Genomic DNA, 22,961 nt, shown 5'->3' on the forward strand with positions numbered 1-22,961 from the left:
GCCCCATGTCTGTGTTTGCCTTGGGCCCCAAAATGTCTAAATCCGCCCCTGTGTGTAATACCAGGTTTAATTCCTGTGGCTCAGTTGTAGAGCATTGCGTTAGCAGCGCTAAAGGTTCTGGGTTAAATTCCCATGGAATTAAAAAATGTAAAAAAATATATAAATAAATAATGTAAAGCCTGAATGCACTGTAAGTCGCTTTGGATAAAAGTGTCTGCCAAATGAATAAATGTAAATTCAGGTAAATTCTACTTATTTCAAATACTTTAAAACCCATCACAAATAAAAACAAATTATATGTATATATTATAGTGCTAATGAACACAATATCAAATTCATCATCTTCAATTCTTCATACAATATTTACACCCTTAAACCAACCATGCTTCGCATCCAGTCTTTATTGGCATGTGCATGTATATAATGGCATTAGTCACTTAAATCCTGTGAAATGTGCCAGTGCCACTGACATTGTCCGGAACACTGACACGACATTTGGTGTGTCTCAATCAGCTTCCTTGTTCAGTTGTCAGGGCACAGATCAGGGAGTCAGCTAAATTAAGGGTTGTCTCAATCACGAAAATCCTTCCAGTCCTCTGGAACATTCGTTCCCTAAAAAAATCCCACAGTACACTGCAAAAACTATACATTTTGCCAGCTAACATAAGACCAGTGGGCGGCCATACACCAAAGTTGGCGGCCCACTGGCATTTTGCTCATCGTTATTCCAGCGAACCTCCAGTGACAGCTGCAGCTTTTCCAACAACGGTCCGTTTGATGAGAGAAAGGTGAAACTTAGTAGCAGTAAGTAGTTACAGTAAACGCCTTAGCAGCAGAGCACTATTATTCTGCTGTGCAGAACTGAGGAAGAACTGATTATGGCACACTTTGATCTTCAGCAAAAAGGGGCATTTAATTCCCGCCCACATGGAGAAATCTTATATTCAAGCGGTTTATTAATTGTTCTTGCCCCAAGCAAAAAAATGAACAATTAAGCAGAATACTTGTTTATAGTTTTCTGGGGGGGGGGGGTGAGCAGACCAATCGTTCTATGACATCAAAGCTTCGCGAGAGAGTGATTCAAACGCATAGGGTGCCATCTGCTCTCTAATCACTCTCGTTGTACTTTCATTTCATACACCAAAAGGTTTGCTAAGTGCCACCAAGTGCTGGGGCAGTGCCGCAGTAGTTTGAAAAGTGGTGGGTCAAATGCCAGCTCGCTCCCATTGCCCCTGCATCCCTGATTTGTACAATACACATTAATATGTTAGCTACACAAAATTCATTTTTAAAACATTGCTTATAAAATTGTGGCAGGGGGGCGTGGTTTAGTGAAGTCTGCAGCGGGAGAGAGAATCAGGAGATGAGCGGTGAGTGAGTGGGTTGGACGGAAACGATCAACACCTGTTTCTTGTTGCAGAAATTGGTGTGGAGATAGTATAGACAGTTTATAAGAGACATGCCACTTCCTCAATCCTCAAAACAACTATATAAGGAAAACCCGTAACGGCAAAGATGGCGGTTGTGTGCACATGTCCCGCCCCTCCCGCTGGAAAGCCAATCATCTGCTTTTATCAGTCAAGCCAGGAAACATTTAAGCCTATCGTCTGGTTCCACTGACGTATGCGCACAGTTGAGGAACCCTAGTTCATGCGTAGTAAAGGTATAACCTGTGGGGAAAAAGGCGTTTTAAACCTTATTTTGGGGCAAATTCATAAAAATTTTTTTGCGATTTTTATTATATTTCACTGCCGTTTCTAAACATGCTGTTTTTATGTCCCGGTGACCAGTGAAAGTGCAGTTCTGACTTTCTGCCCTTTCATTTAGATAGGAGCTGCTCTTGTTATTCTGAAATAGCTGCCCGGAGGCGTTGCCAAGATGGCGGCCGAGTGGCACGACTTGCCTGAAAGGACTTTGGTATAAAACGCCAGGAGAAACCTTTTACTGTCTATGGGAGAAACGGGAGCAGTTGAGAGAGAGACGGACTGCTGAAGTGACCTGAGAACTGGAAGGAGTAACCCGGAAGTGCTATGCGTTAGAGTATATTGTTGTCAAAGTAAAAGTCACCATTGGTGTTTACGAAGAATATATATTTTTGAGTTATAATAAACTCGTCAGCAGTCAAGCCGACCCTTGTCCTCTTCCTTTCCTCACACGAACTCACTACAAAAATGCATCACAATGAATAGTTATTTAAGGATTTAAAAATGTATAAATGTGTTGGTGCATCTTATATTAATATCAACATTACTCAATAAATTTTACTGAACTTTCTTTGCTAATATATAATAATATATATCCACTTTCCTCTCAGGCATGCCTATCTATTTGTGACTTTCATTACAAAAAAGCAAAAACATTACATTTTCTAATAACTAATTCTCAAAAATCCCTGGGACATATAATGGTCCATAGTTAACTATGTAATATACAGGTTGTGATTAAAAAGAAAATGATCTTTTATGCTTTTGCTCGGTTATGTTTGTGAAATATTTCATATTGTCCACGTCTCTGGAATTGTGTTTGTGAAGTGGAATTTCATCTTTCAGACTTTCCCTGTTCGGATCTTGAAAACTTGATGTAGTGCTCATGGTGCCGTGTCCAGACGATGCTACATCTCTAGGTCTGAGCCATCGACACACTTTGTCATTGGGGTCCAGGATATCAGCTCCAACTAAACTGGTTCCATCTAACAGTGAATCTCCACTCACTGAAAGCACATGGAATGTTGTTAGGTGTTTTATAGATACATTATGCATGCTTGCTTGCTGTAAATTATTTACAATGGAATGCATTCATGCTTGTCATTGGTTTAAGAAACGGGAGATAGGGGACCATGGAATAAAACCGTTTAACTCATTAAATACTATTTAATCCTAAATATGTGAATCTTATAGTATAGATATTGATTATACAAATACTTATGCATAATGTATTTATGTAATTGTAGTGTATTTAATATATGAACACTGAACCCTTATGATGATGTTCATTGTAAGGATAAAAAGAAACATACTATTTGGGATTGAGCACTTAATGCTTCCTCTTCGTTTGTGATAGAACTGCTCGGTTTCTTCGTTTAGATCCACTGTTGCTGCCTCCAACATCCTCTCTATGAGCTCATCTTCATGTTTTTTCCACTCCTCTTCCAGGGTCTCATTAAACATCTGATGCACTGTTGTTGGATTGCTAGCTTTGTTCTCTAGTGTAAAATATTCACCTCTGTTTCTAGTCACCATTTGTTCGATCATCTTGAGCAGATTTTTCACTTGAAATCTATTTGTCCAGTCATTATTTAGCACATGATATCGGTTTCCACATTTTCTTTCTATCAACTCTTGCAGAGCTTCTCCTTCACATGCAATGTACTCCTCAACTGTTCTGTCCATCAACCAGTGTCCATAAGTGAATAATATTATAGTATGTTTCCAGGCATCGTCACCAAACAGGCTCATGAGCTCCTCCACTGTTTGTTGAGATCTTTTTGTAAACGCTTCATGTGCAGGCAACACTAGCAGGAATGCATGAGGTCCTGGAGAACAAACGGTCACACTGTGTAAGATTTCTTTCGCATTTTCCAGAGATGATGTGGACCAGCCAGGTGTGTCCACCACCGAGACCTGATATCCTTCAATTTTCCCCTGTTTCATCACACATTGCATTGTTCTTGTGCAGATAATAAAATCCTAGATAGAATTAAAAATAATTATGAAAACAATTATAATATAAATGATGTATAGGAATTAAACAATCACTATTATGACATTAATGACAACGTTGTTTACAAATTGTGGGACAACTTACCTCTTCTGTCGTTTTCTCAAATAAATGTCCTTGCAAAATGATGTTTCCTGACGTGCTTTTTCCAACTCTTCCTCCTCCGAGAAGAACAATCCTCACATCTGAGAGAGTGTATTTCCTTTCTAATGTCAAGAAATCAATAGAATGTGTATTATCTTTAGATAATGTATTATTATTATATTTATTATTAACAACAGTGCTGTTTACTCACCCTTCAGCAGCTCTTGAAGGATATCTCTTTGCCTTCTCACTTTGGTCATGTTTCTTTTGGCAATTTTCATCTTAATCTCAAGCTCTGTGGATGGATTGCTGTCTGTTTCTGGTACGTAATGACAACCATTGTTCTCCATCACGATTTCCTCAATTTTTGCAAGCAGTTCCAAGACTTGTGTGCTGTCAGTGTTCTGCTTACAGTTAAAGACGTGATATCTGTTCCCACACTTTTTAATAAGCCACTGCAGTTGTTTTCCCTCATTTTCAATACGTTCCTCAATGGTTGTATCTCCAAGCCAGTCTCCTCTGGTAAACAGCACAAGTGTGTGACTCCAGACCTTCTTCCTCAGAAGACTCATATGTTCTTCCACAGCGGTTTGAGAAGACTTGTTAAATGTTGTTTCAAGGGGAATAGTTAATAGAATGACGTGTGGACCTGGTGGACATAGACGTATGCTGTTTTCAATCTCTAATTTGTCCAGCTCTGATGTCTTTTCAAGAGGACTGTCATACTGCCAGCCTGGTGTGTCCACCACAGTCAGATGTCTTCCGTGCACGTCTCCTGTAGCTTGAACAGATCGTGCAGTTCTTCTCCCAACATCAAAAGCATTCCTCCCCAAAATTATGTTTCCAGCTGAACTTTTTCCACTTCCTTCTATTCCCCCAAGTTGTCGACTCCCAATTATTACAATTCTTATCTCAGAAAGTGTTGTGTCTAAAAAGGTAGGGGGGGTTAACTGTCTCTGAATACTATTGTAAACTTATTAAAACAATACAATACAATACAATACAATACACAAAGCTGTGGGAATTAGTTATGAATTGCAAATTCAACATTTTTTTAAGTTATGTTATATTTTAGCATCCTCAAAGCCACCCTTTGCCTAGAATTTAAAAAAATACACTTTTTAACAGCCTGGGAACACTTTATTCTGGGCTTTTACTGCTATTTTCATTATTTAGCCCACATCATGCGATTTAAAGCATTTTTAAAATAATATTTTGGCACAATTTCAAATATTTAAGCCTATACGTATATATCCAGAATCAGATTCTAGACGTACAGGATCTAGTTTAGTGACCGTGAACGTTTGAAAGGTAGTATGTTTATCCACTTATGAATTAACAAAAAATGAACAAAAGATTAACAAAAAAAGGTAAACATTTTTGTTGAAAAGTAGATAACATCAATGGAAACTGACCGGGGCAAGATGATCGGTAGCTTTTCTGTGCCTCCGTGGTTTGTCCTGTGCCTTGAGCTGACATCTTCTCTTTTGTCTTCTTACTTTCCAGTCATCACTATTGGTTAACTCAAATGTGAAATGTTTAGAAAATGAAACAAAGAAATTGTAGACTATTCCTGATTGCGTCGATGTTAGCACACTTTGACACACACAAACTATAAGGAAATACTTCTTGAACTCATAAATTGCTTCTACTATGTTTCCAACATGAATAGTCTGTCAACTAAGGTGATGAAACGTACCTTTCAGTCTTTTGTGTAACGTCTAAAATGCCCCTTACTTTACTTCCTCAGAGATATCGATTTACATGAACAGGTTGCCAGATCTTCAATAATTAAGTCAACAGTGCTAAGGATTAATTCTCATGAATAATATTTTTAGCTAATTTTGAAGACAAACATCACAGTACATAATATTTGTACCATAAAGAAGAAGAAAAAATCAATTGAACAAAGCCACCGTAGACTTTGAAATACTGAAAGAGAGAAATGTCAAAAAACCTGCAGTGTTTGCTGAAAACATAAAGACTTTTAAGTGATTTAAGTAAATAATTTTAGATTTCTAATGGCATGGTTTATTTAGAGCATTTTTAACATTAATACACAGATATTTTAGTCAATTCACATTGTATTAGGTTTTCTGCACTTACCTTTTCTCATCTATTTTGTTATTTATCTTCAGATATAGATGACAAACATGCAGTCAGTTGATGTCAGTGTCCAAGAGCTGAAACACGTCCCGCCAGTGTATTATTTGTAGGCACTTTGCAGTGTGTGTTTCTTGTTGTCTTGACATTGAAGGTCACTGCTTTAGTGTACACACCTCACAGTATTTATGGTCTTTACTGTTCCTGTCTTTTTCTTCATCAACCTACATTTACATTTATTGATTTGGCAGCCGCATTTATAAGGAAAGGACTTACAAGCAGGAGAGAACTAAACATTTTATCAACATGCTAAACAGTCCAGGCTATGTTACTAGCAGTAATAAAGCTGAAGTAAGCAAGGGAGAGAATGAAAAACATCAGACATTGTTTTAATACATAAAACATAGACAGAGCTATAGACAGTTATTGGTTAGTCAGAAACAGGTATGTTTTTTGACAGCTGTGATGGATGCTGAAACTCGGGTGGAGGCTGGCAGGCACACACACACACACACAGCAGTGAACACACACACACACACACAGCAGTGAACACACACACACACACACAGCAGTGAACACACACACACACACACACAGCAGTGAACACACACACACACACACACACACACACACACAGCAGTGAACACACACACACACACACACAGCAGTGAACACACACACACACACAGCAGTGAACACACACACACACACACAGCAGTGAACACACACACACACACACACACACACAGCAGTGAACACACACACACACACACACACACACACACACACAGCAGTGAACACACACACACACACACAGCAGTGAACACACACACACACACACACAGCAGTGAACACACACACACACACAGCAGTGAACACACACACACACACACAGTTAACACACACACACACACACACACACACACACACAGCAGTGAACACACACACACACACACACACACACAGCAGTGAACACACACACACACACACACACACACACACATACACACACACACTGTGAACACACACACACACACACTGTGAACACACACACACACACACACACACACACACAGCAGTGAACACACACACACACACAGCAGTGAACACACACACACACACAGCAGTGAACACACACACACACAGCAGTGAACACACACACACACACACACACACACACACAGCAGTGAACACATACACACACACACACAGCAGTGAATACACACACACACACACACAGCAGTGAACACACACACACACAGCAGTGAACACACACAAACACACACACACAGCAGTGAACACACACACACACACACAGCAGTGAACACACACACACACACACACACAGTGAACACACACACACACACACACAGTGAACACACACACACACACACACACACACACACACACAGCAGTGAACACACACACACACTGTGAACACACACACACACACACACACACACACACACACACACATACACACACACACAGCAGTGAACACACACACACACTGTGAACACACACACACACACACACACACACACACATACACATACACACACACACACAGCAGTGAACACATACACACACACACACAGCAGTGAATACACACACACACACACACACACACACAGCAGTGAACACACACACACACACACACACAGCAGTGAACACACACACACACACACACACAGCAGTGAACACACACACACACACACACACACAGCAGTGAACACACACACACACAGTGAACACACACACACACAGTGAACACACACACACACACACACACACAGTGAACACACACACACAGCAGTGAACACACACACACACTGTGAACACACACACACACACACACATACACATACACACATACACACACACACACACACACACACAGCAGTGAACACACACACACACACACACACACACACACACACACACACTGTGAACACACACACACACACACACACACACACACACACACACACAGCAGTGAACACACACACACCTAATGAGAGCACCATCTGTTCAATGGCGGCAGCTAGCGGGACAGGTGCGTCAGGAGCTTTCCTGGCGCTTTTAGTTTTTGGAGTTATTTTAAACTTGGTAGATTCGGAACCGCTTGTAAATATAAAGCGAGTTTCCCAAAACATAACAGTGTTTAGAGAAAACACGTTTAAGCATTTCGGACACAGAAAGCATATTTTAATGCAATCGTTTGTAAACACTGCGGCCGGCCGAGATCAACACAAACGAAGCAATGCAGTCCGGTGCAAACGCCAATGTGACAGTGGGATCATTATCATACTCTACCTGTTGCTGTCCGGTGATGTGCACCCGTGCCCTGGTCCGATTTCCCGTGGTGCCAGCTGCAAGGATGCTAGGAGCATTATCCCTGCTTCTCAGAGTCAGGGGCTGGGGCTCACTCGACATCGATCGGGAGGTGGATCTATCGGCGACGGGGAGCGGAGATCTCGGACAAAGAGGGCTGTGACGTCGGGTTTGATGAGCACCGAAGGCCTGGGTTGGCCTGTCGGTGCGTTGATCGACAACACCGGAGTTTTAACCATTAAAGAGCAAACATCTATCATCTCCATGCCCTACGTTTCGGTCCCTACTGGATCATATCGTACTGATGTCACGGTAACTGGTCATTACGCTCAAGGTAAGCGTGAAAATCTGCACGGTACAACCCACAGTGCATCCAAAAGCATCATAAACCCTGCTCTGAAAAAACATTGCAAACTGAACTTTTTTAAAACCGTCAATCACTCTCGATTGATTTGGGATCAAAAACTCAAACCTAGGGGTCTCTTTGGAGGGCATATGAACATCCGCAGCCTCACACCAAAGTCTGAACAAGTACATCATCTTCTTACTAACTCTAACTTAGATTTTTTAGGCCTGTCTGAATCGTGGTTACATAACCATTCTCCATCTGCTGCATTACATGTACCAGGGTATAATATCTTTAGATGGGACAGATCTGAGGGAAGAGGGGGAGGAGTCATGATTTACATAAAAGATCACATCAACTGTCATCAGATATGTTGGCCTCTTGACCATGATTTAGAGTGTATTGGGTTGAATATAGTGCTTTCATCTGAAATGTCTTTTGTGCTCATTGTTGCATATCGTCCACCCTCCTCTAATAATGACTTTTATATCACTTTTAAAAAGCTACTTCAAGCCTGTGATTTTAAAACTGAGGTAATATTACTTGGTGATCTAAACTGTAACTGGCTAAATAAGACTAATAGGAAACCCCTTAAACAGATCACAGTCTAGATTTTACCCAATTGTTGGAAGGTCCTACTAGAATAACCACATCATCTCAGACACAGATAGACTTAATATTCAGTAACAAGCCTGAACGAATTGTAAAAACATTTAATTTTATTACTGGACTGTCTGACCATAATCTGACATTACTGTCAAGAAAACTTACAAAAAAGCGCTTTCATCACTCTAATAAACCTGTGGAGCAACTCAGGATTCCAAAGAATGAAATGGATAATTTTCAAAGGGCAGTACAGCAGACTAAATGGACAAATATACTTACTGGGACCAACATAGAAGAAGTTAGCAAGACGTTTGTCACCAAGTTACAAAGTCTAGTTAAGGAGTTCACTAGAAAGGTAAAAGGAAAGAAAAAAACAAATGCTCTCCCTTGGCTTAATATTGAAATATTTAATCTGATGAAGGAAAGAGACACCGCTTTAAAAAGATCATTAAAAACCAAGTTAAATAGTGATGGGCATAGGTTCACTTCATTACGTAATCAAGTAGTTAAAATGATCAGAAAAGCTAAAGCCAATTTTTTTATAACTATTATTAAGGAGGGAAAGGGTAACACAAAGTTGATCTGGGAACAGATAAAGAATGTGATGGGAATTAGCCACAGGCTTAGAAAACAGTTAGAGTTGAACCTGAATGGTAAATTAACACAGGATCCAGCACAAATAGCTGTAGCTTTTAATGAATATTTTATCAATTCTGTGGATGAAATCGCACAGAATTTCCCTCTAACAACGAGAGATATCGTTAAAATAGATGAAAGTAAGCCTTCTTTTAGTATTCAACCTATCTCTGAAATTAAAACCCAGGCAATTATTAATTCTCTTAAAATTTCAACATCAAAAGATATTTATGGAATGGATTCTAAAATGCTTAAATCCCTGAATGAACATCTATCCTACCCTATTACACAAATTTTTAACCAGTCAGTTCTACAGGGGATATTTCCAACTACCTGGAAGACTGCAATTGTAACTCCCATATTTAAGTCAAATGAGCCTTTGAACATAGTTAACTACCGTCCAATCAGTCTTCTACCTGTGGTTTCTAAGGTTGTTGAAAAATGTGTATCAGAGCAGCTTGTTTCTTTTTTAAATAATAGTCCATTTACTCTTCATCCGATGCAGTTTGGCTTCAGGGCCCATCACTCTGCAGAAACAGCAAACTGTTTATTTTTAGAGAATGTACGAGCAATGGTTGACAAGGGAGGTGTTGTTGGCGCTGTGTTTTTAGACCTTCGTAAAGCTTTTGACACAGTCAACCATCAGGTCCTTATTGCCAAACTCTCTACTTTTAATTTCTCCACTTCTGCAATTAAATGGTTTGAGTCATATTTAACCTGTAGAACTCAATATGTTTCTGTAAACAACCATTGTTCATTAGCTCTTAATCTATGCACAGGGGTACCACAAGGATCGATACTTGGCCCACTTTTGTTTAGTCTATATATCAATGATCTGCCATCAGTTTGCCTTGATATCAATACATTAATGTATGCAGACGACACTGTAATTTATGCGCATGCCAAGACAAAACATCTGGCTGCTGCCAAACTGACCATAGCTATGGATAAGATCACCAATTGGCTAAATTGTTCATGCCTTCAACTAAATCTAGACAAAACTGTGGTAATGTTTTTTACAAAGAGACAATGTAACATTGTGCCAAATATAACGATTTTAGGTCAAAACATTAGTATTGTGACACAATTTAAGTATTTGGGCGTCATTATTGACTCTAATCTCTCTTTTAAAGCACATATTAAGAAAGTATGCAATAGGGTCAAGTTCAGCTTAGCTAATTTTAGATATATTAGAAATGCACTTACTTTTAATGCTGCCAAATTATTTATGGATGCCATGATTATGTCACATCTAACATATTGTCTGACAAGCTGGGGACAAACTAACAGTTTATCACTAAAGCCATTAGCTATTCTTTATAAAAAAAACTCTCAAAGTCCTGGACCAGAAGCCTAACAGTTCACATCATTGCATTAATCTTAAAAACCATAAACTGTTAAGCTGGGAAGATGTTATCAAATATAAAAACATCTGCCTGGTCTACAAAATTTTGCATAATACCGCTCCTGCTCCGTTTAATTCATTTGTAATCCGACGTAATAATGGCAGTCAGATCACTAGAAGCACCACACGAGGTGACCTTCTAATCCCATTCAGGAAAAGCACATTTGGTCAATTATCGTTTTCTGTTACAGCAATACAAAACTGGAACTCACTGCCCACTATAATTAAAGACATGCATACATATTCCACCTTTGCTACACACCTTAAAAACTGGCTGTCCGACAATTATAACTGCATACATTAATCTGAAAGTTGTGATGTGTATTTGATGTGACATGGTCATGCTGCTGCCATTAGATTTTTCTGCTGTCTGTTTCAATGTTAGGTTTTGTCTGTGTTATTATCGTGTATGTTGTTTTGTACTGTTTTAATGCATAAACTGCTTATATGCCTTTGCAATTTCTGCTTGTTTGTTTGTGCTTGTCTCATTTGTGTGCCACATGTTTGTATGTCTTATTCCATCTTGCTTATCCCTGTTGTAAATATAATTGTATTGTTTTTTATTTGTTGTATGCCTTTTAACAACTGGCCGGGGACTACAGCTGGAAATTAGCCGTAGAGGCTAAAGCTGCTCTTTTCATTAAAAGGGATTGTCCACGTTATTATAAACTAATAAACTCAAACTCAACTCACACACACACACAGCAGTGAACACACACACACACACACACACACACACACACACAGCAATGAACACACACACACACACACACACACACAGCAGTGAACACACACACACACACACACACACACACACACACAGCAGTGAACACACACACACACACACACACACACACAGCAGTGAACACACACACACACACACACACACACACACACACACAGCAGTGAACACACACACACACACACACACACACACACACACAGTGAACACACACACACTCACACACACACATACAGCAGTGAACACACACACACAGCAGTGAACACACACTCGGAGCAGTGAACACACACACACACACACACACACAGCAGTGAACACACACACACACACACACACACAGTGAACACAGCAGTGAACACACACACAGCAGTGAACACACACACACACACACACACACACACACACACAGCAGTGAACACACACACACACACACACACACACACAGCAGTGAACACACACACACACACACACACACACACAGCAGTGAACACACACACACACACACACACACACAGCAGTGAACACACACACACACACACACAGCAGTGAACACACACACACACACACACACACACACACACACACACACAGCAGTGAACACACACACACACACACACACAGCAGTGAACACACACACACACACAGCAGTGAACACACACACACACACACACACAGTGAACACACACACACACACACAGTGAACACACACACACACACACACAGCAGTGAACACACACACACACACACACGCACACACACACACAGCAGTGAACACACACACACACACACACACACAGTAGTGAACACACACACACACAGCAGTGAACACACACACACACACACACACACAGCAGTGAACACACACACACACACACAGTGAACACACACACACACACACACACACACACACAGTGAACACACACACACACACACACACACACACACAGCAGTGAACACACACACACACACACACAGCAGTGAACACACACACACACACACACACACACACAGTGAACACACACACACACACAGCAGTGAACACACAGAGCAGTGAACACACACACACACACACACACACACAGTGAACACACACACACACACACACACACACAGCAGTGAACACACAGAGCAGTGAACACACACACACACACACAGCAGTGAACACACAGAGCAGTGAACACACACACACACACACACACACAGTGAACACACACACACACACACACACACACACACACACAGCAGTGAACACACAGAGCAGTGAACACACACACACACACACAGCAGTGAACACACACACACACACACAGCAGTGAACACACACACACACACACACACACACAGTGAACACACACAGTGAACACACACAGTGAACACACACACACACACACACACACAGTGAACACACACACACACACACAGTGAACACACACACACACACACAGTGAACACACACACACACACACACACACAGTGAACACACACACACACACACACACAGTGAACACACACACACACACACACACACACACAGTGAACACACACACACACACACACAGTGAACACACACACACACAGTGAACACACACACACACACACACAGTGAACACACACACACACACACACACACACACACACACAGTGAACACAGACACACACACACACACACACACACACAGTGAACACAGACACACACACACACAGTGAACACACACACACACACAGTGAACACAGACACACACACACACAGTGAACACACACACACACAGTGAAGTGAAGTGACATTCAGCCAAGTATGGTGACCCATACTCAGAATTTTAACCCATCCGAAATGCACACACACACTGTGAACACACACACAGAGCAGTGAACACACACACACACACTGTGAGCACACACCCGGAGCAGTGGGCAGCCATGTATGCTGGGTTGGGGGTTCGATGCCTTGCTCAAGGGCACCTAAGTCGTGGTATTGAAGGTGGAGAGAGAACTGTACATGCACTCCCCCCCACCCACAATTCCTGCCGGCCCGGGACTCGAACTCACAACCTTTCGATTGGGAGTCCGACTCTCTAACCATTAGGCCACGACTTCCCTTGGCCACGAACACACACACACACACACACACACACACACACAGTGAACACACACACACACACAGTGAACACACACACACACAGTGAACACACACACACACACAGTGAACACACACGCACACAGTGAGCACACACACACACACACACACACACACACAGTGAACACACCCCCGGAGCAGTGTTCATCATTAATGCTGCAGCGCCGGGGAGCCGTGGGGGGTTCAGTGTCTTGCTCAAGCACACCTCAGTCGTGGTATTGCCGGCCTGAGACTCAAACCCACAACCTTAGGGTTAGGAGTCGAACTATCTAACCACTAGGCTACGACCCCCCAAAAAAATAAATATATATATGTAAGCCATACCTCTATTCTGCATAATTTATTATGAGACACTTGAGAAAGTTACCATATTTTTTGTTTTATTTTTTTAAATAAACTAAAATTTTCTTAATGCATCAAAATAAATAAATAGTTAAAAAAGTATAAAATGGTGGAGTAGTAAAGTGTTTTATTACCAAATAATAATACATCACCCCACATGTTTCAGGTACAGTGGGAAACGTGATACAGTGCAATCTTATCAAGATAGCTTTCATTTATAAAAGTAAACTGGTATGAAAAGTGCTTCTGTTCCTTTATTTTGACCATGATCAATAGCATTGATGTTCTTGTCAAATACTGTTTACTAAAAGCCAGGGCAGAAACACGTGTTTGCTTTTGTGTTCAATTGTAATAGTTACTGGTTAACATATGCTTTGATCAGATGTTAATAGTGTCACATCAGTAGTTTGGCCAAACATCCCCTGCTAATGTTCAAAGGCATATAAATGCATGTAGTTTGTGTATGTGTAACAAGAAACAACATTTGCAACATTTTGCTTAATACGCATTTATTTTTTTCCTTTTCTTGTTTTAGCCAACAAAGCTCAGTGTAACTATGTACAGTTATTTGCTTTGCATTCACAGGGGGTTCACAAACTTCTCTAAAATGACAATGCCCTTGCATGTTTTTGATCTCTCATCTTACAGACATATTTCAGAGTAGCCATGTCACTGGTTTCTGGTGCAATGTCAAGTGAAGCTCCGTTATTGGGAAAATGGCAGAGCCATGACCAGACCTTCACATCAGGGTTTAGCGTTTCAGCTCCAATAGAAATGCTGCTCTCAGACAATGAGTCTTCACTCGCTGAAAGAACATTGTTAAATGTCTTTAGACAGATTCTGTCATCATGTGTTCAATCATTATGCATAAAAAGTATTAAAGCAATGATATTAGTAGTTTTTAGGTTTATTTTTGAAGATACAGAAGATTCACTATGACAGTGGTTCTTAAGTCTTTTCATTGTGAAGCCCCTTGTAGCCCCCGAACTAAGGACCTATAACCTTAAACTTAGTATTTTAATTAAACCAAAAACATTAAATTATACAATGCTGAATGTCTGATTATACAGAATATATGATCAAATTAAGGAGTAAAATTCCAGGGGGACACGGTTCCCAGTTTGAGAAAAACCGCACAATGAAATGCCACTACTTTCATTAAATTAGAGGTCGTAATCCAGTCTTTGTAATTATGCAGTAAGTCTAATAATAGGTACTTTTGGTTTCTTATTCAAAAGGCTGGCAGGTAGATTTGTCCGGGCAAAGTTTTTCGTCTGATTGAATGGTTTCATAAAGAACATTTATTTTCAAGAGAGTATTACAAACAAGGCATTAATTTTGTATTCATTTGGGGGTTTCCTTTTTTATCCCTCCAGTTAAATTTGTGTTTTTAGGATATAAATAGCAAAATAAAAAACTTACGAGCTGTTGACTGACTAGTGCTTCCTCTTCGTCGGTGAGATGACTTGGATTCTTCTGCATCCAGATCCACCACTGCTGCCTTCAACATTTTCTCTAGGAGTTCATCCTCGCGCTTGTTCCACTCGTCTCTCAGTGTCTTTGACTCGTTGAGCAACTGAAGCACGGTTGGTGACGGCTTGATGTCTTTCTTTTCTAGAGTGAAGCATTCACCTCTGTTTCTCCTCACCATCTCGACAATCAGCTTAAACAGGTTTTTGACCTGAGATTTGTTGCCCTTCTCATCAAGCATGTAATATCTGTTGCCACATCTTTCTATCAACTCTTGCAGAGCTGCTTCTTCACATGCAGTGTACTGCTCAATGGGTCTTTCCCTCAGCCAGCGTCCTCCAGTGAATAATACTAAAGTATGTCTCCAGACACATTTGCCAAAAAGATTCATGTGTTGTTCCACAGTTCTTTGAGCTTTCTGTGTAAAACTCTGATGTGCAGGCAACACTAGCAGGAATGCATGTGGCCCTGGAGAACAAACTGTCACGCATTGCACGATTTCTTTTGCATTTTCCAGTGTTGATGAGGACCAGCCTGGTGTGTCCACCACAGAGACATGCCATCCTTCCACTTTCCTCTGATGCATCACACATTGCTTTATTTTTTTCTTAATTTTACAGTTCTGCACAGAATAACAAAGATGTTACTACTGAACAGTTTACCTATAAAGTCCTGCTTATTCTACATGTAATATTTATTCTACTAATAAAAAAACACAGAATAAATAAAGTGAAATACCTCTCCCTGCATATTCTGAAAAACATTTGCTTGTAAAATGACATTTCCTGATGTGCTCTTCCCAACTCCTTCTCCTCCAAGAAGCACAATCCTCAAATCTGAAAGCTTGTATTTCTGTTCTATAGCATTCAAAAAGAAATGAAGTCAAAATTATTACTTCTTAACATAATGTAATATCCCATACACTTTATGCAAAAGCAGTGCTGTTTACTCACCCTTCAGCAGCTCTTGAAGGATATCTCTTTGCCTTCTCACTTTGGTCATGTTTCTTTTGGCAATTTTCATCTTAATCTCAAGCTCTGTGGATGGATTGCTGTCTGTTTCTGGTACGTAATGACAACCATTGTTCTCCATCACGATTTCCTCAATTTTTGCAAGCAGTTCCAAGACTTGTGTGCTGTCAGTGTTCTGCTTACAGTTAAAGACGTGATATCTGTTCCCACACTTTTTAATAAGCCACTGCAGTTGTTTTCCCTCATTTTCAATACGTTCCTCAATGGTTGTATCTCCAAGCCAGTCTCCTCTGGTAAACAGCACAAGTGTGTGACTCCAGACCTTCTTTCCTAAGAGTTCCATGTGTTCCTCCAAAACCTTGTTATAAATCTTGTTATACGTTATAGCAATGGGAATAGTTAATAGAATAACATGTGGACCTGGTGGACATAAACAGACACTACGTCTAATCTCCAGTTTGTCCAGCTCTGAAGTGCTCTCCACATGAACGGTACAGTACCAGCCTGGAGTGTCAACCACTGTCAGCTGCCTCCCGTACACTTCAGCATGTTTTACCTCACAACACACTGTTGTTCTTGAATCATCAACTTTAAAAGCTTCTTTTCCCAGAATGATGTTGCCTGCAGAACTCCTTGCAGCCCATGCTGCTCCAAGTATCACAATCCTTATATCAGCCAGATGTTGTGGCCCATCTAAACAGGACACATGCAATACATGTTTTGCACTAACTCCACTGGTGTTGTAAATTTGATCAATTTAAAGTAATCATTGTTATCAAACTTTAAGCATTAGTACATTATATGCATCCTTAAAACCAGGGATGGCAAGCGTTGGTCCTGGAGAGCCAAAGTCCTGCAGAGTTTTGCTTCTATTGGACCATACTGTATAAAAAAACATACACGTTGTATTTCTTACCTGTGGTCTTTGCTCTGAGTTCAGCTCTTTGCCTCTTCACAGCAAGAATTCTTTGATTCGCTCTTTCTCTATTTACCTTCTCTCTCTCATCTGCTACATAGATGTTTCTGCCAATTTTAAAGTGATGACCAGTGTTTTGTGCCACCATTTTCTCGATCTTTTCCAGCAGTGTGATCACTTGAGTGTTGTCACTCTGGTTGTTAATATTAAGAATGTGGTATCTGTTGTGACACCTCTCTAATAGCTGTTGGAGATCTGGCCATTTTCTGACCTTGTTTTTCAAAGAGCTCTCATCACATGGCTCAGTAGAAGTGAACAACACAATAATGTGTTTCCAGACCTCATTAGACAAAAACTTAATTTGTTGTTCCAGAGTCATTCTATAGATATTTGGAAATGCTAAATCTACAGGTATGACCAGAAGGAAGGCGTGAGGTCCAGGAAGACATAGTGTTGGGCTTCTTATGATTTCCCGTCTGTCAAACTTAGGAGTGTATTCCACTGAGTAATGCCACCACCAGCCTGGTGTGTCCACCACAGTCAGATGTCTTCCGTGCACGTCTCCTGTAGCTTGAACAGATCGTGCAGTTCTTCTCCCAACATCAAAAGCATTCCTCCCCAAAATTATGTTTCCAGCTGAACTTTTTCCACTTGTTTCTACTGCTCCCATTAACTGGCGACCCCCAATCATTAACATTCTTATCTCAGATAGCTTGATGTCTGAAGAAAAATTTTAAATGTAAAGAAAGTTCACAGCTATATAGTTGCAGAACATTTGGTAGGATTTTACAAGTAAGGGATTAATGTACATCCAGCCGGATGTTATCACAGAATAACCCCGACTGGGTGATCAGGACCCCAATGTGAGGTTACGCTTTAATAACAACTGCCTGGATGTACATTATCTAATAATTATCATTATTTCACAGCTACTTGCCACAAATTATTGATTTGGGCTTAAATATCTGAACACAAAGCTTCTGCAAAGCAAAATGAAGAAAGCAGTTGCTAACAAGCGACAAATTCAAACTAGACAGACATTTCAAGTTTTAATATTTTATTAGCAAAAAAAAAAGGTTCCACCAAGAAAAAAAATAAAAAATCTAGCAAGAGTACAGCGCTGAGCTCAGTTACCCGAATGAGCCTGTGTTATCAGCTTTTACCGGTTGTTATCGAGGAATCACATACCTCTGAATGTCGCGACTGACCAATCAGAATCAAGTATTCCACAGAGCAGTGTAATAATTAGAAATGATCGATTTATAAAAGGAAAGTAATGTTTACAAACTTACCAGGACATGATATAGGGTAATTCCTTCCCTGCACCATCAACTCATGCTGTGTGCTTTGATCTGACATATTCAGGCCTTCATTTCTTGTTTTCTTAACAATTCTATCAAATGAATACAGTGGTCTTATTGTTTTATTGTTAGATGTGCCATACATAATATAAAATTATGCAAGCTAAATATGTTTGTACTTGCTTACATTGTTTTTAAAACAGTAATTTAACCTATAACTATATTTGTAAGCTTGCATGTGCTTTGTAAGATCTTTTGTGTCAAAAACCTACCTCCTTTTTCTCTTCTAGAGTTTGTTGTGAAGTTATATAATCCTGGTGATTCACTTCCTCATACTGCTGCCAGGTTGCCAGGTCTTCAAACTTTAAGTCACCATCTTCTTCTTCTGTGGTTATTTTTGGCGGTTTGCAAACGAGGCGCATTACTGCCATCTTCTGGACTGAGGTGTGAACTCAACTTCTTCTTCCGACTTAGTGGTGGTTCTGCCACCTACTGAGATGGAGTGTGGGGCATCAATGAGGATTGTGATATACAGTTTGTTATACATGAGAAAAAGGGGGGAAAAAGGAGTAAAAAATAATAATTTAATTAAATTTGTGACCTTTACAAATTCTAATAACCTCTTAAAATCTAGTGTTAAATTTATTAATAAATTCTGAATTGACAGATCAATTATAAATATTAACTTGAATTGATTTTCTAGTTTTAACCTTCCATTTTTTATCATTGTACATCTGCTCTACTGTCTCTGGTTTATTACAGGTATAACATAAACCTAACTTATGTTACCCAATAATTTGAGAGCCTACATGGACCTACACGTGTATATATATATATAGGTGCAATCCTTTAATTTGTAATATTTGGCATGTTTATGTGCTGCTGTGCGTCCCTGTGTTTAATAAGCAGTGTGTACGCTCTTTAAATTACAAAGAAAAAACATTGCGCCAGACTTTAGAGCAGGTTTGAGTTGGTCTATGGCACAGTGGATTTTCAACTCCTTAAAAAAGCAATGCGCCTGAACACACCTCTTTTTTAGACCAGCACGCCTATGAGCGCAAAAATGAGCGCAAATGCATTTGCTAATTAAATGACGTGGCGCTGGACTGAAACTAGCAAACACACTTGCGACGCATTGCGCTGGGTGTATTATAGGACCCTATGAGTCTGAGCATATTACCACATTTTTATGACTCATGTTCTCCAGCTACTGATAACATGATTCTATCTAACAATCATCTCTGTTGTATAATCCGATAAATGATTACTAATAAATTATTATTGATTATTTCCTTTTTACTTACTGCATAATTTAACCCCGGAATGACAACAGCTGAAGACGCTGGGTTTTTTGAGCCATCTGTATATTTGTAAACAATGATTATATTCCATGACCATATATTCTCTCACTGCAAACTCCTTTGATATAGTAGGTAATACTACTGTTGGTCTTACACCAATTTCATTTATTCCCAATCTGCTGTCCAGCCATAGCTTTCCACCTTTGAATATTCATTCTCCCAACCTTTTTTTCCAGGACTTTTTTTTCTAACTGGATGTATTTCACCATTAAATTTAATACACCCAATACACCATTCTTAATTGCATTCTTCTTCATTTTAATCGTCACACACATCACTCATCATTATATTAAAAAGTATAAGGTTAGATACACTTCCTTCTGGGGCTCCGTTTTCGGTTGAACAATTTTTTGTAAGATTTTCCCACCCTAACCTGTATTGTCCTATCCATTAAACAAAGTCTTTATCCAGTTACATAATCTACCTTTTATTCAGATTTGATCCAATTTAATTAGTAAAACCTTCCTCCACATCATATCGTAAGCCTACTCAACATAAAAAAATACCTCAACTACTACTTTATTTACTAGTGCTTTCCTAATATCATTTTTCAAGACAAACCATTGAGTCTACAGTACTACGACCTTTCCTAAAACCACTTTGATATATATTTAGCAATCCTTTAATTTTCCAGCATGTGTCAATCGATTCATTACCAACTTTTACATTAACTTACATTAAGTTTGAAGTTAGGGTTATAGATCTACAATTTAACGGATTAGATTGATCTTTTCCAGGTTTCCATGTGTCATGTTCATCAGCTGAAGTGCCCATGAACTCCAGTAGAAGGCACTCCACTCAGGACTCTTCCATTTGGTGACTGACATAATCATGTGCTTAGGGCTAATCACCGCCAGGTGTTCCCCATTACCACTCCCCTATATATATATATATGTGTGTGTGTGTGTTTGGACTCTCAGTGATCGGGAAGTCTTGTTTAGCCCAGTCTGACATTTCAGAGCGGTTTCCTTGTGTTTGTTCCTGCCGTGTATTATCTTGGATTGTTTGTACTGCCTGTGATTCTGTACCGCCTGCCCCTTTGACAATTGCTCTTGTTTTTTGACTCCGTGTATACTGATTACTGCCTTCCCTGACCTCTGCCTGTAATACGTCTATGTATCTGGATTATCTGTGTTATCCCTGATGCTGGTGATTGATCTTATAATAAAAAAAATAATAAAAGCTGCAAATGGATCCGCTCACCTTTGACTCCATGCTACACCATGTAATTGCTAAATACATTTAATATAATATTTAATGTAATATCTGAGAGATGTTAAATTATTTCATAGCAAATTTTATCCTTCCCAAGTGATATATGTCTCACATTCATTAATCCTTGTTTAAGTTCCTTAATTGGAAGTTGTACATTAATAGTACCTTCAACATTATGTTTTTTATTTAACAATTTTGGATATTTCCTAAAGTTTTAATCTCTGCATTTCTTCATTTCATTATAAATATTTCCATTACTATGCATTTTCACAAATGATTTTGCTAAGATTTCTGTTTTTTCACCATTATCAATATATCATTTCCCTTCGGTAACTATTCCTGAAATTATTGCACCTCAAGATCCTACCTATCTTTCTGTTTATTCCCCATATTTCTGATATTTCTATTTTCAATATTCTCTCCAATGGTTCCTTATTGCTGTTCTAACCACTTTCATAACATTACCCTGAGCTTGAAATATAATCATCAAACTTTGCTTAAATCATCTCTTTCTTATTCTTATCACCATACTATGTCCTCTGACCACCATGGTTTAAAGTCATCTTTGCTAAAGAAAATAATAATAGAATTAGCCTTATTTAAAAGTATTTGACTGTTTTTGTCTACTGTACTGTTTGCTATAAAAATTTGTAACACTTTATAATAACCTTCATTTATAAATCATTAACAAACATTATAGCTATAATGCTTAACAGATCATTAGTTAATATATATATATATATATATATATATATAGATAGATAGATATACAGTACAGACCAAAAGTTTGGATACATTACTATTTTTAATGTTTTTGAAAGAAGTTTCTTCTGCTCATCAAGCCTGCATTTATTTGATCCAAAATACAGAAAAAACTTTAATATTGTGAAATATTATTACAACTTAAAATAATAGTTTTCTATTTGAACATACTTAAAAAAAAATTATGTATTCCTGTGATGCCAAGCTGAATTTTCAGCATCATTCCTCCAGCTTCAGTGTCACATGTAACATCAGTCGATCACATGATCATTTAGAAATCATTCTAATATTCTGATTTATTATGAGTGTTGGAAACAGTTCTGCTGTCTCATATATTTGATCAATAAAAGGTTAAAAACAACTGCATTTATTCAAAATATAAAAAAAAATTCTAATAATATATATTCTAATAATATATTTTCTTTACTATCACTTTTTATCAATTTAACACATCCTTGCTGAATAAAAGTATTGATTTTATTAAAAAAAATAAATAAATAAATAACTGACCCCAAA

General features: G+C 39.1%; 1 protein-coding gene across 1 annotated transcript; it reads right to left on the reverse strand.

Moving 5' to 3' along the window:
- Positions 1-1,994: 1,994 nt before the first annotated feature.
- Positions 1,995-19,318, reverse strand: LOC132133297 (uncharacterized). The gene is made up of 10 exons (XM_059546099.1): positions 19,099-19,318; positions 17,807-18,526; positions 16,873-17,583; positions 16,658-16,776; positions 15,872-16,541; positions 5,217-5,309; positions 4,013-4,729; positions 3,805-3,923; positions 3,017-3,686; positions 1,995-2,710 (listed from the first exon to the last, which is right to left on the reverse strand). Exons 1-10 carry the CDS (start codon positions 19,250-19,252, stop codon positions 2,442-2,444), a joined length of 4,242 nt encoding a protein of 1,413 aa, XP_059402082.1. The 5' UTR covers positions 19,253-19,318; the 3' UTR covers positions 1,995-2,441.
- Positions 19,319-22,961: the final 3,643 nt, after the last annotated feature.

This window comes from Carassius carassius, chromosome 50 (assembly GCF_963082965.1).
Source record: "Carassius carassius chromosome 50, fCarCar2.1, whole genome shotgun sequence".
Classification (NCBI taxonomy): domain Eukaryota; kingdom Metazoa; phylum Chordata; class Actinopteri; order Cypriniformes; family Cyprinidae; genus Carassius; species Carassius carassius.

What these genes read in the sequence shown, in the direction of transcription:
- LOC132133297 (XM_059546099.1), bottom strand. Translation starts at nt 19,252, where the DNA reads ATGTATGGCACATCTAACAATAAAACAATAAGACCACTGTATTCATTT. An exon ending in TTGAGAAAACGACAGAAGAG is followed by an intron (nt 3,687 to 3,804) that starts GTAAGTTGTCCC and finishes AATTCTATCTAG; the next exon opens with GATTTTATTATCTGCACAAG. An exon ending in TAAGTGCTCAATCCCAAATA is followed by an intron (nt 2,711 to 3,016) that starts GTATGTTTCTTT and finishes ATGTGCTTTCAG; the next exon opens with TGAGTGGAGATTCACTGTTA.